At 63.8% G+C, this 18,027-nt stretch overlaps 1 protein-coding gene across 2 annotated transcripts in view; it reads right to left on the reverse strand.

Annotated features, from left to right (window-relative positions):
• The window catches only part of ADGRL1 (adhesion G protein-coupled receptor L1), a 54,961-nt gene that overhangs the window by 32,216 nt on the left and 4,718 nt on the right, over positions 1-18,027 (reverse strand). For both annotated transcript variants that reach the window (XR_012052294.1, XM_072920056.1), the window contains exons 3-5: positions 17,361-17,574; positions 15,654-15,763; positions 871-1,668 (exon numbers count right to left, since the gene is read on the reverse strand). Coding sequence is in view for 1 of the 2 variants with exons in the window: in XM_072920056.1 (XP_072776157.1) it covers positions 871-1,668; positions 15,654-15,763; positions 17,361-17,574 (1,122 nt within the window). In the remaining variant the exon portion in view is untranslated. The remainder of the gene's footprint in view (positions 1-870; positions 1,669-15,653; positions 15,764-17,360; positions 17,575-18,027) is intronic.

Genomic DNA, 18,027 nt, shown 5'->3' on the forward strand with positions numbered 1-18,027 from the left:
CCCCAAACCCCGCACCCTGAATCCCCCACCCGAACCCTCCACCCCGTGCCCCCCACCCCGCACCCCTCACTCCCCACTCCGCACCCCGCACCCCACACCCCAAACCCCATAAGCTGAATCCCCCACCCACACCCCGTACCCCGCACCCTGAATCCCGCACCCCAAACTCCGCACCCCGCACCCCAAACTCCGTACCCCGCACCCCAAACCCCCCACCCCGCACCCGTACTCCGCACCCCGAACCCCCCATCCCGCACCCCGAACCCCGCACCCCGTACCCCGCACCCCGTACCCCACACCCTGAATCCCCCACCCGAACCCCCCACCCCGCACCCATACCCCGCACCCCGCACCCCGTACCCGCACCCCAAACACCGTACCCTGAATCCCCCACCCGAACCCTCCACCCCGCACCCCGCAACCCACACCCCAAACCCCATACCCTGAATTCCCCACCCACACCCCGCACCCCAAACCCCGCACCCGCACTCCGCAGCCCGAACCCCCCACCCCTCACCCGCACCCCGCACCCGCATCCGCACCCCAAACCCCAAACCCCAATCCCCACACTCCAAACGCCCCACCCGAACCCTGTACCCCAAAGCCCGCACCCTGAATCCCCCACACGCACCCCGCACCCCGCAGCCCCCACCCGAACCCCGCACCGTGCATCCGTACCCCGTACCCCAAACCCCGCAGCCCTCACCCCGCACCCCGTATTCTGAATCCCCCACCCGCACCCCGCACCCCAAACCACGCACCCCGAACCCCGCACCCCACACCCCGTACCCTAAATCCCCCACTCGAATCCCCCACCCCGCACCCCGAACCCCCCATCCCGCCCCCGCCCCGCCCCGCCGCCGCGCTGACCGTCTCCGTGCAGGGGCGCGAAGTCGAGGCCGTAGCGCAGCAGGAAGTGGTTGTTCCACACGTACAGTTGGTTGTCGCGGGGGTTGTAGCCCACGGAGGCCACGAACTGGTAGGGGTTGGGGAAGGGCAGCGCCAGCGCCGAGCCGCGCCCGCGCCGCGTGTCGAAGGCGTAGACCAGCGCGTTGCCCAAGTGCTCCGTGTCGTCGTCCAGGTACACGCTGCGCACCACGTACAGCACCCCGCAGGCCATGAAGGCGTCCGAGGCCGCCCGCTTGGCGTAGCCGGTCTCCCAGGTGCCCTCCAGCCGCAGCGTGTAGGGGTTCAGCTGGCTCACCACCAGCCGCCCGCCGTTGCCCTCGGTGGCGTAGATGACCCACAGCCCCTCCTCGTCCACCGCCAGGTCGATGTCGGTCTTGCCGCCCCAGCGGTACGGAGACGTGTCGTGGTAGTTGGCGGCGCCCACCACGGTCTCGCCGCTCTTGATGCGGGTCCGCAGGTCGTACTTGACGATGCTGCGGGTGCGCTCCTTGTTGTAGAACACGGCGCCGTCGTACACCACGAAGCCGGTGCCGTCGGCGCGGTGCGGGAGGCGGTGCGTGGCCGCGGGACGGGCGCCCACCAGGTCGGCCCACGAGGCGTACTCGGTGAGCGTGTCGGTGCGGTACGGGACCCACGGCAGCACGTACAGCCGGTCCCCCGACTGCAGCGGGTCCCGGCACCAGCCGCCCGCCTGGTGCGGAGACTCGTGCGTGGACAGCGCCGGACCCACGCGCTGCGGCACCCCCGGGCAGACGAAAACTGCGGGGGGACACGGGGAGGGGCGCGGGGAGGGTGGGACAGACAGAGGGACACGGGGAGGGACAGACGGGGGGACACGGGGAGGGCGCGGGGAGGTGGGACAGACGGGGGGACACGGGGAGGGACAGACGGGGGGACACGGGGAGAGTGGGACAGACAGGGGGACACGGGGAGGGTGGAACAGACATGGGGACACGGGGAGGGACAGACAGAGGGACACGGGGAGGGCGCGGGGAGGGTGGGACAGACGGGGGGACACGGGGAGGGACAGACAGGGGGACATGGGGAGGGACAGACAGGGGGACACGGGGACGGACATGGGGACACGGGGAGGGACAGACGGGGGGACACGGGGAGGGAGGGACAGACAGAGGGACACGGGGAGGGACAGACGGAGGGACACGGGGAGGGACAGGCAGAGGGACACGGGGAGACACGGGGAGGGACAGACAGAGGGACACGGGGAGGGTGGGTCAGACAGGGGGACACAGGGATGGACATGGAGACACGGGGAGGGACAGACGGAGGGACACGGGGAGGGACAGACGGAGGGACACGGGGAGGTTGGGGACAGACAGGGGGACACGGGGAGGGACAGACAGAGGGACACGGGGACACGGGGAGGTTAGGGACAGACAGAGGGACACGCGTGGTTTGTGGGACAGGCGTACAGTGGGACATGGATAGGGATGGGGGACAGGGAATGGATGGGAGAGGGACACGGGGACAGACAGACGGACACAGGGGTGGAGCAGGGACAGGGGAGCGGGTTTGGGGACAGACAGACGGACACAGGGGTGGAGCAGGGACAGGGGAGGGGTTTGGGGACAGACAGACGGACACAGGGGGGGAGCAGGACAGGGGAGCGGGTTTGGGGACAGACACGGAGAGGGAAGGGACAGGAGGACAGGGATGGGGACAGACAGACGGACAGGGATGGATGAGGCATGGGGACAGACGGGGGGGACACGGCGGGACAGAGGGGGGGGTGATAGTGAGGGGGTGGCAATGACGGGACAGACGGGGCGTGGGGACACGGAGGGACACGGGGGGACACGGGGGGGCAGCGAGAAGAGGAGAGAAAAGAGAAGCGTTTCATCAGCCACTGAGGGGTCCCACGCGGGGGGCTGGGGGGGACCCCCCCAACCCCAGGGGGATTTTGGGGACCCGGGGGAGGGAGTGGGACACGGGGGGGGGGGGAAGGGGGGGGTCCCTTAACCGGGGAGGGGACAGAGGAGAGGGGACAAAGGGGGGGTTAGGAGGGGACACCCCCACTGTCCCCCGGCAGTGGTGAAAAGGGGGGGCCGTGCCCCCCGCCCAGCGAACCCCCTTTTTATTTGGGGGGGGGCAGCACCGTGAGGGGGGAGGGGCAGCTCTCCTTGGGGGGAACCCTAAAATGGGGGGGGGGGGCCTCAAATCGGGGGGGCCCTAAATGGGGGGGCTCTTCCCCTCCCCCCCCCGGGCCCACAGCCAGGGACGATCGAGCGCGACGGAGACACGGGGGGGGGGGGGTGGGGAGGGGGCTCGGGGGGGTCCCCCCGGTGCGGGGGGGTTTGGGGGGGACCCCCCCGGTTTTGGGGTGCGGGGGGCGGGTTTGGGGGGGTCGCGCGTGGTCCCAGAGTCCGGCGGCGGCTGCAGAGAGGCTGGGGGAGAGAAACGGGGGGTTAGAGCTGCGGGAGAGAAGGGGGGACACGGGGGACACGGGGGACACGGGGGACACGGGGGACCCCCGGGGCAGAGACCCCCCAAAAGCCAAGCCCCGCCCCCCGGGGGTCTCTGCGGCGGGGGGGGGAGGGGGCCCCCATGGGGGCAGGGCCAGGCTGCGACCCCCGGGGACACCGCGGGACCCCCACCCCCCCCGGGGCACCCCAAAATAGGGGCCCCGCCCCCTCGGGCTGGCCACGCCCCTCGGGCAGGCCCCGCCCCCTCGGGCTGGCCCCGCCCCCTCAGCCTGGCCCCGCCCCCCGCCCGGGGCGCAGCACGAGGGGGAGGGGCCGAGACACGCGCGTGCGCGGGGCCACAGGTGAGCACAGGTGTGAGCACAGGTGTGCACAGGTGTGCACTTGTGTGAGCACAGGTGTGAGCACAGGTGTGCACAGGTGAGCACTAGTGAGCACAGGTGTGTGCACAGGTGTGCACTGGTGAGCACAGGTGAACAAAGATGAGCACAGGTGTGAGCACAGGTGTGAGCACAGGTGACCACAGGTGTGAGCACAGGTGTGCACAGGTGACCACAGGTGTGCGCACAGGTGTACACAGGTGTTGTGCACAGGTGTTCACATGCGAGCACAGGTGTGAGCACAGGTGTGCGCACAGGTGTACACAGGTGTTGTGCACAGGTGTTCACAGGCGAGCACAGGTGTGAGCACATGTGAGCACAGGTGTGCACAGGTGTGAGCACAGGTGTGAGCACAGGTGTGTGCACAGGTGAGCACAGGTGTGCACAGGTGTGCACAGGTAACTTATTGTCTGCACACGTGAGCACACCCCCCTTCAGTTCTGAAGGTGCACACACCTGTGCCCACCTGTGCAGTCACACGCACCTGTGCACACCTGTGCAGTCACACGCACCTGTGCACACCTGCACAGGGGCACGTGTTCACCTGGCCCTGTGTTTGCACAGGCAATTGTGGATGTGTGTGCACAGGTGTGTGCACAGGTGTAAGGACAGGTGTTTGCACAGGTGTGTGCACAGGTGTGAGTGCAGGTGTGTGCACAGGTGTGAGCGCAGGTGTGTGCACAGGTGTAAGGACAGTTGTAAGGACAGGTGTGAGTGCAGGTGTGAGCACAGGTGTGTGCACAGGTGTGTGTACAGGTGTGAGCGCAGGTGTGCACAGGTGTAAGGACAGGTGTAAGGACAGGTGTGTGCACAGGTGTGAGCGCAGGTGTGAGTGCAGGTGTGTGCACAGGTGTGAGTGCAGGTGTGAGTGCAGGTGTGTGCACAGGTGTGAGTGCAGGTGTGTGTACAGGTGTGAGTGCAGGTGTGTGCACAAGTGTGTGCACAGGTGTGAGCGCAGGTGTGTGTACAGGTGTGAGTGCAGGTGTGTGCACAAGTGTGTGCACAGGTGTGAGCACAGGTGTGTGTACAGGTGTGTGCACAGGTGTGTGCACAGGTACATTCTGGCAGCAGTGCATTTGCACGCTCAGGTGTGGCTGCACAGGTGTACAAGAGCTGCCACACCTGTGTCGCTCTGTGCTGACACCTGTGGCTGTTACCTGTGCATGCTCACAGGTGTGTGTCACTGTCACACCTGCCCAGGTGTGTGTCACTGTCACACACAGAGTGTTTGTGCTCCCATAGGTGTGTCTCTGTCACACACAGAGTGTTTGTGCTCCCACAGGTGTGTCACTGTCACACCTGCCCAGGTGTGTGTCACTGTCACACACAGTGTTTGTGCTCCCACAGGTGTGTCACTGTCACACCTGCCCAGGTGTGTCACTGTCACACACAGAGTGTTTGTGCTCCCACAGGTGTGTCACTGTCACACCCGCCCAGGTGTGTCTCTATCACACCTTCCCAAGTGGTTGTGCTCCTGCAGGTGTGTCTCTGTCACACCTGGCCAGGTGTGTGCACTGCCCCACCTGTGCCCCATCGCACACGCGTGTGCAGGGGGCGCGGGGGCTGCGTGTGCAGGGGGCACACCTGGACGTGCAGCTGGATCCAGGTGTGCATGAGCACCTGTGAGCGCACAGCCCCAGGTGTGCACGGCTCAGGTGTGCCCAAGGATCCAGGTGTGCACAAAGCACAGGTGTGCACAGGTGAGCCCATCCAGGTGAGCCCATCCAGGTGTGCACAAGGATCCAGGTGTGCCCATCCAGGTGTGCACAAGGATCCAGGTGTGCCCATCCAGGTGAGCTCACCAAGATGAGCACAAGGATACAGGTGAGCCCATCCAGGTGTGCCCAGGTGTGCCCATCCAGGTGAGCCCATCCAGGTGTGCACAAGGATACAGGTGTGCCCAGGTGTGCTCATCCAGGTGAGCCCACCAAGGTGAGCCCATCCAGGTGAGCCCACCCAGGTGAGCCCATCCAGGTGTGCACAAGGATCCGGGTGTGCCCAGGTGTGCTCATCCAGGTGAGCCCACCCAGGTGAGCACAGCCAGGTGAGCACAGGTGAGCCCAGGTGAGCCCATCCAGGTGTGCACAAGGATCCAGGTGGGCCCAGGTGAGCCCATCCAGGTGAGCCCAGGTGAGCCCACCCAGGTGAGCCCAGGTGTGCACAAGGATACAGGTGGGCCCAGGTGAGCCCGTCCAGGTGAGCCCACCCAGGTGTGCTCATCCAGGTGAGCCCATCCAGGTGTGCACAAGGATCCAGGTGGGCCCAGGTGAGCCCGTCCAGGTGAGCCCGTCCAGGTGAGCCCGTCCAGGTGAGCCCGTCCAGGTGTGCCGGCCCGGCCGTGCCGCAGCCCCCGCGCTGCCCCGGGGGTGGGGGGTCGGGGGTCCCCGGGAGGGTGGGGGAGGGGAGACTCACAGGCTCGGGGGGGCCCCGCGGTCCGGGGGGGCTGGGCCGGGCCCTGCGGGAGGAGGAGGAGGAGAGAGACACGTTAGGCCCCGCCCCCGCTCCGGCACCTGTGGGAAGAAACCGCGGCCCCGCCCGGCCCCGCCCACACCTGCGCGCAGGCCCCGCCCCCCGGCCACGCCCACCCCGGCAACGCCCCGCCCACCCTCCCCTCCCCCCCCATGGATGGACAGACAGACACGGGGCGACGTCCTGGCTGTGACCCCTGAGTGACCCTGAGTGACCCCTGAACTGACCTCTGAGTGACCCCTGAGTGACCCTGAGTGACCCTGAACTGACCCCTGAGTGACCCTGAGTGACCCCTGAGTGACCCTGAACTGACCCCTGAGTGACCCTGAGTGACCCTGAACTGACCTCTGAGTGACCCCTGAGTGACCCTGAACTGACCTCTGAGTGACCCCTGAGTGACCCCTGAACTGACCCCTGAGTGACCCTGAACTGACCTCTGAGTGACCCCTGAGTGACCCTGAACTGACCTCTGAGTGACCCCTGAATTGACCCCTGAGTGACCCCTGAACTGACCCCTGAGTGACCCTGAGCGACCCTGAACTGACCTCTGAGTGACCCCGAGTCACCCTGAACTGACCTCTGAGTGACCCCTGAACTGACCCCTGAGTGACCCTGAGTGACCCTGAACTGACCTATGAGTGACCCTGAACTGACCCTGAGTGACCCCTGAGTGACCCTGAACTGACCTCTGAGTGACCCCTGAATTGACCCCTGAGTGACCCCTGAACTGACCCCTGAGTGACCCTGAGCGACCCTGAACTGACCTCTGAGTGACCCCGAGTCACCCTGAACTGACCTCTGAGTGACCCTGAACCGACCTCTGAGTGACCACGAGTGACCCCGAGTCACGCTGAGTGACCCTGAGTGACCCTGAACTGACCTCGGAGTGACCCTCGAGTGACCCTGAATGACCCCAAACTGACCCAAACTGACCCTGAGTGACCCCAACTGACCCCTTAGTGACCCTGAACTGACCCCTGAGTGACTCTGAGTGACCCCAAACTGACCCTGACTGACCCTGAGTGACCCCAACTGACCCCTGAGTGACCTGAACTGACCCCTGAGTGACCCCTGAACTGACCCCGAGTGACATTGAATCACCCTGAGTGACCCTGAGTGACCCTCAACTGACCCGAGTGACCCTCAACTGACCATGAGTGACCCTGAGTGACCCCAAACTGACCCTGACTGACCCTGAGTGACCCCAACTGACCCCTGAGTGACCTGAACTGACCCCACTGACCCTGACTGACCCCAAACTGACCCTGAGTGACCCCAAACTGACCCCGACTGACCCCAAACAGACCCTGCGTGACCTTTCCTGACCCCAGCACTGCCCCGGCCCCCCCACGCTGCCCCTGGGGTTGTTTTGGGGGGCTGTTTTTGGGGGGTTGTTTTGGGGGGCTGTTTTTGGGGGGCTGTTTTGGGGGGGTTGTTTTTTGGGCGGCTCCTTGATTTGGGGGGGTCGGAGGGACCGGGGAGGTCCCAGGGCTGCCCCTCCCCCCCCATTTGGGGGGGGTGACCTGAAGGGGGAGGGGCCCCCCCAAACTCTGGGGGTCCCCGAGGGGGGTGGGGACACCTCGGGGGGGGTCTCCAAAGGTTTGGGGGTCCCCAAAGGTTTGGGGGTCCCCCGGTTCCCCCAAGGGGAGCCCCGGAGGAGTCTGGGGGGTCCTGGGGGGGCTCAGGGCACCGTGGGGGGGTCCTGGGGACCCCCGAGGGGACACGGGGGGGTCTGGGGGTCCCCCAAATTTAATGAGAGCTAATTAAGGGGGGAGGGGCACTGCCCCACCCCTGCAGTGTTTGGAACCTGGGGGGGGGAGGGGAAACAAGGGGGGGCTGGGGGGAGGGGAAAGGGGGGAGGAGGAATGGGGGGCGGGAGGGGGGTTGGGGTGAGGGAGAGGATTTTGGGGTGCGGGGGGAGGGGCAGGATTTGGGGTGCGGGGTCAGAGGGGGAGGGGTCCGGGTCTGGGGTCACTCAGGAGGATTTTGGGGTGCAGGAAGGGGGGGCGGTGGAGGGTGGGGGAGGGGTCGGGAGGGTTTTGGGGTGGGGGGGCCGGAGCGGGGGGTCCGTGTTACCTTTTTGTTCCACTTCTATTTTTAGCACCGGAAGAAAAGGCGGGAGAGAGGGGGAGGGGCGGGGGGGTGGGGGGTGGGGGAGGGGGATGGGGAGGGAGGGGCGGTGGGGGAGGGGAGGGGTCAGACGGGCGGGGGGAGGGGAGGGAGGGGGAGGGGCGAGAGAGGAGACAAAGAGAAAAGAGATTAAACGGCTCCGGCCCCCCCGGCCCGGGGGGACCCCGAAACCCCCCGGGAGCCCCGACCCTGCGGGGGCGGCGGGACGGACACACGGACAGGGGGACAGAGGGACACACGGACACGGGATGGACACACGGACACGGGATGGACACACGGACACGGGATGGACACACGGACACACGGACGGGGGACAGAGGGACACACAGACACAGGATGGACACACAGACAGAGGGACACACGGACAGAGGGACAGAGGGACACACGGACACAGGATGGACACATGGACACAGGATGGACACACGGACAGGGAGACAGGGGACGGACACACGGACAGGGGGACACATGGACAGAGGCACAGGGGGACACAGGATGGACACACGGACAGAGGGACAGGGGGACAGAGGGACAGGGGGACACACGGACAGAGGGACAGAGGGACAGGGGATGGACACACGGACAGAGGGACACATGGACAGAGGGACACACGGACAGAGGATGGACACACGGACAGAGGGACACACGGACAGAGGGACAGAGGGACACACGGACACAGGGACACACGGACATAGGATGGACACACGGACACAGGATGGACACATGGACAGAGGGACACATGGGCAGAGAATGGACACATGGACAGAGGGACACACGGACACACGGACAGAGGGACACAGGGACACACGGACAGAGGGACACAGGGACACACGGACACATGGACACAGGATGGACACACGGACAGAGGGACGGACACATGGACATGGGATGGACACAGGGATGGACACACAGACACAAGGACATGGGATGGACACACGGACACACAGACGCGGGATGGACACACAGATGTGGGATGGACACAGGACGGACAGATGGACACGGGACAGACAGATGGACACCAGGAGGGGCAGGAGGACGGACAGAGGGATGGCAAAGAGCTGGACAGCGGGACGGGGGGGACGGATGGACAGACGGAGCCGTGGAGGGACAGACGGACGGACACGGGAAGGGGGGGTGGGAACGGCCTGGATGGGGATGATGGATGGAGGTGATGGACGGACAGACAGACACAGGGACAGATGGACAGAGGGACAGATGGACACAGGGAGAGAGGGACAGAGGGACACAGGGACAGACGGACAAAGGGACAGATGGACACACGGACACAGGGACACAGGGAGAGATGGACAGACAGACACAGGGACAGACGGACACACGGACACAGAGACAAAGGGACAGACGGACAGACGGAAACAGGAACAGACGGACACAGGGACAGATGGACAAATAGACACACGGACACAGGGAGAGATGGACACACGGACACAGGGACAGACAGACACATGGACACAGGGACAGGGGGACAGACGGACACACGGACACAGGGAAAGACGGACAGACGGACACAGGGACACACGGACACAGGGACAGACGGACACAGGGACAGATGGACACACGGACACAGGGACAGACGGACGGACAGGGGCGCAGGGCTCCCCTCCCCCGCACTCCTGAGCCCGCCCCCTCCCCCAGCCCTGGAGGGAGAGAGAGAGACGGCGAAGGGGGAGGGGCGGCGATGGGGGAGGGGCGGCGATGGGGGAGGGGCGGTGGGGGGAGGGGCGGCCCCGGCCCCGCCCCCGGCGGCACCTGCAAAGAAAGAGGCGACCCCGCCCCTCCCCCACCCGGAGCGCGACCCTCCCCCACCCCCAACCCCAACCCCACTCCCCCCTCCCCCGGCACCGGCGGGAGCGCGGGCTGAGTGTGAGCTGAGTGTGCCCTGAGTGTGCCCTGAGTGTGCCCTGAGTGTGCGCTGAGTGTGCGCTGAGTGTTCGCTGAGTGTGCCATGAGTGTTCGCTGAGTGTGCCCTGAGTGTGCCCTGAGTGTGCCCTGAGTGTGCACTGAGTGTGAGCTGAGTGTGCCATGAGTGTTCGCTGAGTGTGCACTGAGTGTGAGCTGAGTGTGCCATGAGTGTTCGCTGAGTGTGAGCTGAGTGTGAGCTGAGTGTGCCCTGAGTGTGCCCTGAGTGTGAGCTGAGTGTGAGCTGAGTGTGCCCTGAGTGTGAGCTGAGTGTGCACTGAGTGTGCCCTGAGTGTGAGCTGAGTGTGCCCTGAGTGTGAGCTGAGTGTGCACTGAGTGTGCCCTGAGTGTGAGCTGAGTGTGCCCTGAGTGTGAGCTGAGTGAGAGCTGAGTGTGCCCTGAGTTTGCGCTGAGTGTGCCCTGAGTGTGAGCTGAGTGTGCGCTGAGTGTGCGCTGAGTGTGCCCTGAGTGTGAGCTGAGTGTGAGCTGAGTGTGCCCTGAGTGTGCTCTGAGTGTGAGCTGAGTGTGAGCTGAGTGTGCGCTGAGTGTGCCCTGAGTGTGCCCTTAGTGTGCCCTGAGTGTGCGCTGAGTGTGCGCTGAGTGTGCACTGAGTGTGCGCTGAGTGTGCCCTGAGTGTGAGCTGAGTGTGCCCTGAGTGTGCCCTTAGTGTGCCCTGAGTGTGCGCTGAGTGTGCGCTGAGTGTGCCCTGAGTATGAGCTGAGTGTGTGCTGAGTGTGCGCTGAGTGTGCCCTGAGTGTGCGCTGAGTCTGAGCTGAGTGTGAGCTGAGTGTGCCCTGAGTGTGCCCTGAGTGTGCGCTGTGTGAGCTGAGTGTGAGCTGAGTGTGCGCTGAGTGTGCGCTGAGTGTGAGCTGAGTGTGCCCTGAGTGTGAGCTGAGTGTGCCCTGAGTGTGCCCTGAGTGTGCGCTGTGTGAGCTGAGTGTGAGCTGAGTGTGCGCTGAGTGTGCCCTGAGTGTGCGCTGAGTGTGAGCTGAGTGTGCCCTGAGTGTGAGCTGAGTGTGCCCTGAGTGTGAGCTGAGTGTGAGCTGAGTGTGAGCTGAGTGTGCCCTTAGTGTGCCCTGAGTATGAGCTGAGTGTGCACTGAGTGTGCGCTGAGTGTGAGCTGAATGTGAGCTGAGTGTGAGCTGAGTGTGCCCTGAGTGTGCCCTGAGTGTGCCCTGAGTGTGAGCTGAGTGTGCCCTGAGTGTGCCCTTAGTGTGCCCTGAGTGTGCGCTGAGTGTGCGCTGAGTGTGCCCTGAGTATGAGCTGAGTGTGCGCTGAGTGTGCGCTGAGTGTGCCCTGAGTGTGAGCTGAGTGTGCCCTGAGTGTGAGCTGAGTGTGAGCTGAGTGTGCGCTGAGTGTGCCCTGAGTGTGCCCTGAGTGTGCGCTGAGTGTGCGCTGAGTGTGCCCTGAGTGTGCGCTGTGTGATCTGAGTGTGCGCTGAGTGTGAGCTGAGTGTGCCCTGAGTGTGAGCTGAGTGTGCGCTGAGTGTGAGCTGAGTGTGCCCTGAGTGTGCCCTGAGTGTGCGCTGTGTGATCTGAGTGTGAGCTGAGTGTGAGCTGAGTGTGCCCTGAGTGTGAGCTGAGTGTGAGCTGAGTGTGCGCTGAGCGCGCAGTGAGTGTGAGCTGAGTGTGAGCTGAGTGTGCGCTGAGCGCGCACTGAGTGTGTGCTGAGTGTGCCCTGAGTGTGAGCTGAGTGTGCCCTGAGTGTGAGCTGAGTGTGCCCTGAGTGTGCCCTGAGTGTGCCCTGAGTGTGCGCTGAGTGTGCGCTGAGTGTGAGCTGAGTGTGCGCTGAGTGTGCGCTGAGTGTGAGCTGAGTGTGCCCTGAGTATGAGCTGAGTGTGCCCTGAGTGTGATCTGAGTGTGAGCTGAGTGTGCGCTGAGTGTGCCCTGAGTGTGCCCTGAGTGTGCCCTGAGTGTGAGCTGAGTGTGCCCTGAGTGTGCCCTGAGTGTGCCCTGAGTGTGCGCTGAGTGTGAGCTGAGTGTGCGCTGAGTGTGCGCTGAGTGTGAGCTGAGTGTGCCCTGAGTGTGAGCTGAGTGTGCCCTGAGTGTGCCCTGAGTGTGCTCTGAGTGTGTGCTGAGTGTGCGCTGAGTGTGCGCTGAGTGTGCTCTGAGTGTGAGCTGAGTGTGCGCTGAGTGTGAGCTGAGTGTGCGCTGAGTGTGCCCTGAGTGTGCACTGAGTGTGCCCTGAGTGTGCCCTGAGTGTGAGCTGAGTGTGCCCTGAGTGTGAGCTGAGTGTGCCCTCTGAGTGTGCGCTGAGTGTGCCCTGAGTGTGAGCTGAGTGTGCCCTGAGTGTGAGCTGAGTGTGCGCTGTGTGAGCTGAGTGTGAGCTGAGTGTGCCCTGAGTGTGCCCTGAGTGTGAGCTGAGTGTGCCCTGAGTGTGCCCTGAGTGTGCGCTGTGTGAGCTGAGTGTGCCCTGAGTGTGAGCTGAGTGTGCGCTGTGTGAGCTGAGTGTGCCCTGAGTGTGCCCTGAGTGTGCGCTGTGTGAGCTGAGTGTGCCCTGAGTGTGAGCTGAGTGTGAGCTGAGTGTGCCCTGAGTGTGCCCTGAGTGTGCGCTGTGTGAGCTGAGTGTGCCCTGAGTGTGAGCTGAGTGTGCCCTGAGTGTGCCCTGAGTGTGCGCTGTGTGAGCTGAGTGTGCCCTGAGTGTGCCCTGAGTGTGAGCTGAGTGTGAGCTGAGTGTGCCCTGAGTGTGAGCTGAGTGTGAGCTGAGTGTGCCCTGAGTGTGAGCTGAGTGTGCACAGGTGTGCATCGGTGTGCCCCAGGTGTGCCCAGGTGTGCCCAGGTGTGCCCCAGGTGTGCCCAGGTGTGTTCCCTGCCCAGGTGTGTTTCCCTGCCCAGGTGAGGGCTGCACCAGGTGTGGTTGTGCCGCGCTCCTTCTGCCGTTTTTGGGTGGTTTTGGTGCGGTTTTGGTGTATTTTTGGCCGTGGTTTTGCCGTGTTTTTTATGTGTTTTGGTGCATGGTTTTGGTGTGGTTTTAGTGTGTTTTGGGGCATGGTTTTGGTGTGGTTTTCCGTGTTTTTCTGCATTCCTGCTGTGCTTTTTGCAGGTTTCTGCCATGTTTTTTGCATGATTTTGCCGTGTCCCTGCCGTGTTCCTGCCCTGGTTTTGCCACGGTTTTTAATGTGTTTCTGCCATATTTTTGGTGTCTTTTTGCCATGGTTTTTGTCCATATTTTTCCTGTGTTCCTGCCCCGTTACTGCCCTGTTTTTGCCATGGTTTTGGTGTATTTTTTTGCATGTTCCTGCCGTGTTCCTGCCATGTTTTTTGTGTGGTTCTGGTGTGTTTTTTATGTGTTCCTGCCCTGTTCCTGCCATGTTTTTGCCATGGTTTTCGTGTACTTTTGTCCACGTTTTTGCCATATTCCTGCCCTGTTTCTGCCCTGCTTTTGCTGGGGTTTTTGTGTATTTTCGTCCATGTTTTTGCCGTGTTCCTGCCCTGCTCCTGCCACGTTTTTGGTGTGGTTTTGGCATGTTTTTGGCATGTTCCTGCCATGTTCCTGCCATGTTTTTTGAGAGGTTCTGGTGTGGTTTTGGCATGTTCCTGCCCTGTTCCTGCCATGTTTTTGCCTTGTTTTTCCCTGTTTTTGTCCATGTTTTTGCTGTGTTCCTGCCCTGTTTTTGCCATGTATTTTGTGTCTTTTTGGTGTGTTCCTGCCGTGGTTTTTGCATTTTATCCGTTTTTGCCATGTTCCTGCCATGTTTTTGCTGCGGTTTTGGTGTGTTTTTGCTCTGGTCCTGCTGCGTTTTTGCCGTATTTTTGTCTATGTTTATGCCATGTCCCTGCCGTGTTTTTTCCCTGTTTTGCCCTGTTTTTGTCCATGTTTTTGCTGTGGTTTTGCCATGTTCCTGCCCTGGTTTTGTCCATGTTTTTGCTGTGTTCCTGCCCTGTTTTTGCCATGTATTTTTGGTGTGTTCCTGCCGTGGTTTTTGCATGTTTTTATCCATATTTTTGCTGCAGTTTTGGTGTGTTTTTGCTCTGGTCCTGCTGTGGTTTTGCCGTATTTTTGTCCATGTTTTTGCCGTGTTCCTGCCCTGGTTTTGTCCATGTTTGTGCCGTGTCCCTGCCGTGTTCCTGCCATGTCCCTGCCGTGTTTGTGCCATGTCCCTGCCATGTTCCTGCCCTGGTTTTGCCCATGTTTGTGCCATGTCCCTGCCGTGTTCCTGCCATGTCCCTGCCATGTTTGTGCCATGTCCCTGCCGTGTTCCTGCCATGTCCCTGCCATGTTCCTGCCCTGTTTTTGCCCGTGCTTTTGCCGTGTCCCTGCCGTGTCCCCGTGCCCGTGGCGTGTCCCGGTGCCGGTGCCGTGCCCGGCCCTGCCCGGCCCTGTCCGGCCGTTCCTTCGGGCGGCTCCGCCGGCGGCTGCAAAGCAAAGCTGGGGGAGGGGCCGGGGGGTTTTGGGGGTCCCGCGACGGCGCCTGGGGAGAGACGGGGTCACCCCAACCCCCCCGGGACCCCCGGGTCACACAGAGCCCCCGGGGGCAGCCCGGGGGTCGGGGGTCACGGCGCCGGGACGGACACGGGGGGCACAGCCCGGCCTGGGGGACAAACGCGACACGGGGGGACCCCAGGGGGGCACGACCCCCCCTCCCCCCACACCTCCCTGAGACCCCCCAAATCCCACCCCACCCCCCAAAGGTGCCTTGGGGGGCTGTGGGGTCCCTCAGGCGCTATGGGGTGGGACGTGGGGGCACTGCGGGGTCCCTGTGGGGTCCCTCGGGCACTGTGGGGCGGGGGTTCCCGGGTGCACCTCTGGGTGCTGTGGGGTGCTGTGGGGCAGAGCTGTGGGGCAGAGCTGTGGGGCTGGGGGGCACTGTGGGGCAGAGCTGTGGGGCTGGGTCTATCGGGCAGGGCTGTGGGCACAGCTATGGGACAGAACAGGGTTATGCGGCAATGCTATGGGGCAGAGCCGTGGGGCAGAGCTGTGGGGCAGAGCCGTGGGGCAGCAATCCCTGTGGGGGACAGATGGCACCTCCAGGTACTTGTAGGTGCCAGGACTGGGGGTGCTGTGGGGCAGGACAGCGCAGAGCTGTGGGGAAGATCTGTGGGGCAGGATGGGATCTATGGGGCAGGATGGGATCTATGGGGCAGGATCTGTGGGGCAGGATGGGATCTATGGGGCAGGCTGTGATCTATGGGGCAGAATCTATGGGGCAGGATCTGTGGGGCAGGATCTGTGGGGCAGGATCTGTGGGGCAGGATCTATGGGGCAGGATCTGTGGGTCAGGATCTGTGGGTCAGGATCTGTGGGTCACTCACTGTAGGGCACGCAGTCGTACAGCACCTCCGGGTTTTTGTGGGGGCTGGGATGGGGTGGTGGCTCCGGGCTGCTGTGGGGCAGGGCAGGATCTATGGGGCAGGGCAGGATCTATGGGGCAGGATCTATGGGGCAGGATCTATGGGGCAGCTGGCTCACTCACTGTAGGGCACGCAGTCGTACTGCACCTCCAGGTATTTGTAGGTGCCCGGGCAGGGGTCGGGGAAGGCGTCAGAGCCGGCGACCACCACGCACTGAGTGCGGTTATTGCACCTGGGGACACGCGGGGACACGTCAGGGACACACCAGGGACACGGGGGGACACGTGGGGACACGTGGGGACACGGCAGGGACACGTCAGGGACACGGGGACACGGCAGGGACACGTGGGGTCATGGCAGGGACACACCAGGGACACTGCAGGGACACGGGGACACACCAGGGACACGGGGGGACACGGGGACACGTCAGGGGCACCATGGGGACACGGGGACACAGCATGGACAGGGGGACATGGGGACGTGGCAGGGACACCACGGGGACACGCAGGGACACATCAGGGACAGCGGGACATGGTGGGGACACCGTGGGGACACGTTGGGGACACATCAGGGACATAGGGACATGTCACAGACGCAGAGGGGACACATCAGGGACACAAGGGACACGTTGGGGACATGGGACAGGAGGGGACACAGATCCAGGGGGGTGTGAGGGGACCTGAAGGGACATGGGACACCATGGGGGGGACACAGGGGACACAGAGACAGTGGGGACACAGTGGGGACACAGTGGGGACACAGTGGGGACACAGTGGGGACACGGGGGGACAGGGGACATCGGGGACATGGGGACAGCGAGGGGACACAGAGGACATGCAATGGGGACACAGGGACAGAGAGGGACAGCAGCAACACGAGGACACGGGGACATGGAGGGACAGGGGACAGCAGGACAGTGGGGACACACAGGACACGGGACCAGGGTCACAGGGGACAGGAGTGACACAAGGACAGTGGGGACACAGAGCAGGGCACACGCGTGGCCCTGGTGCTTGGGGACACAAGACTCAGCTGCCACCTGTGCCACCCCCGTGTTGTCCCCATGCTGCACCCAGGGCCACACACGCCACGTGTCCCACACCCTTGGTGTCCCCATGTCCCCCTTGTGCCACCCCCACACCTCCAACTGTCCCCACGTGTCCCCAAGTCCCAGCACGTCCCCTCTCCCCCATGTCCCACCCACCTGTGTGCCTGTCCCCATGTCCCCAGCCTGTCCCCAAGGTGTCCCCAGCCTGTCCCCAAGGTGTCCCCAGCTGTCCCAAGCCTCCCACACGTCCTCGTGTCCCCTGCATGTCCCCATGTCCCCCTGTGTGGCCGTGTCCCCCCCATGTCCTGTCTGTGCCATCACGTGCAGGGCCAGGGCCATGTCCCCAGTGCCCCACAATGTCCCCAATGTCCCCAATGTCCTCAATGTCCCCAATGTCCCCAGTGCTCCCCAGTGTCCCCAGTGCCCCACAATGTCCCCAATGTCCCCAATGTCCCCAGTGCCCCACAATGTCCCCAATGTCCCCAATGTCCCCAGTGCCCCACAATGTCCCCATGTCCCCAATGTCCCCAGTGCCCCACAATGTCCCCAGTGTCCCCAATGTCCCCAAAGTCCCCAGTGCCCCACAATGTCCCCAATGTCCCCAATGTCCCCAGTGCCCCATAATGTCCCAAATGTCCCCAATGTCCCCAATGTCCCCATGTCCCCAACACCCCCAATGCCCTCAGTGTCCCCAATGTCCCCAACACCCCCAGTGTCCCCACTGCCCCCAGTGTCCCCAACACCCCCACTGCCCCCAGTGTCCCCGGTGTCCCCGTGTCACCTCTGGGCCATGATGGGCTGGGCCTGGGGCAGGTAGCACTGCACGTTCGCCATCTGCCCGGGGTCGGCGTCGCAGATTTTGTCGTCGGTGCGGCCGTAGTTGGCGTCAGCCACCAGGACGACGTCGCTGCCGGGGCAGCGCAGCTCCAGCGGGTACCCCTCACACGCCAGCTCCCGGCGCGCCAGCCCGAAGGGCAGCGCCCCCCGGATCAGCCCTGGGGCACAGAACCCCAAAGGGGTCAGGGAACCCCAGACGGGTCAGGGAACCGCAAACGGGGGCAGGGAACTCCAAAGGGGGTCAGGGAACCCCAAACGGGGTCAGGGAACCCCAGACGGGGTCAGGGAACTCCAAATGGGGGCAGGGAACCCCAAATGGGGTCAGGGAACCCCAAATGGGATCAGTGAACCCCAAATGGGGGCAGGGAACCCCAAACGGGGGCACAGAACCCCAGACGGGGTCAGGAAACCCCAAACGGGGTCAGGGAACCCCAAACAGGGGCAGGGAACCCCAAACGGGGGCAGGGAACCCCAAACGGGGGCAGGGAACCCCAAATGGGGGCAGGGAACCCCAAATGGGGTCAGTGAATCCCAAACGGGATCAGAGAACCCCAAAGGGGGGTACTGAACCCCAAAGGGGGTCCCTCACCCCCACCTCTGTGCCCTGCTCA

The sequence above is a fragment of the Taeniopygia guttata genome, chromosome 30 (genome assembly GCF_048771995.1).
Source record: "Taeniopygia guttata chromosome 30, bTaeGut7.mat, whole genome shotgun sequence".
NCBI lineage: Eukaryota > Metazoa > Chordata > Aves > Passeriformes > Estrildidae > Taeniopygia > Taeniopygia guttata.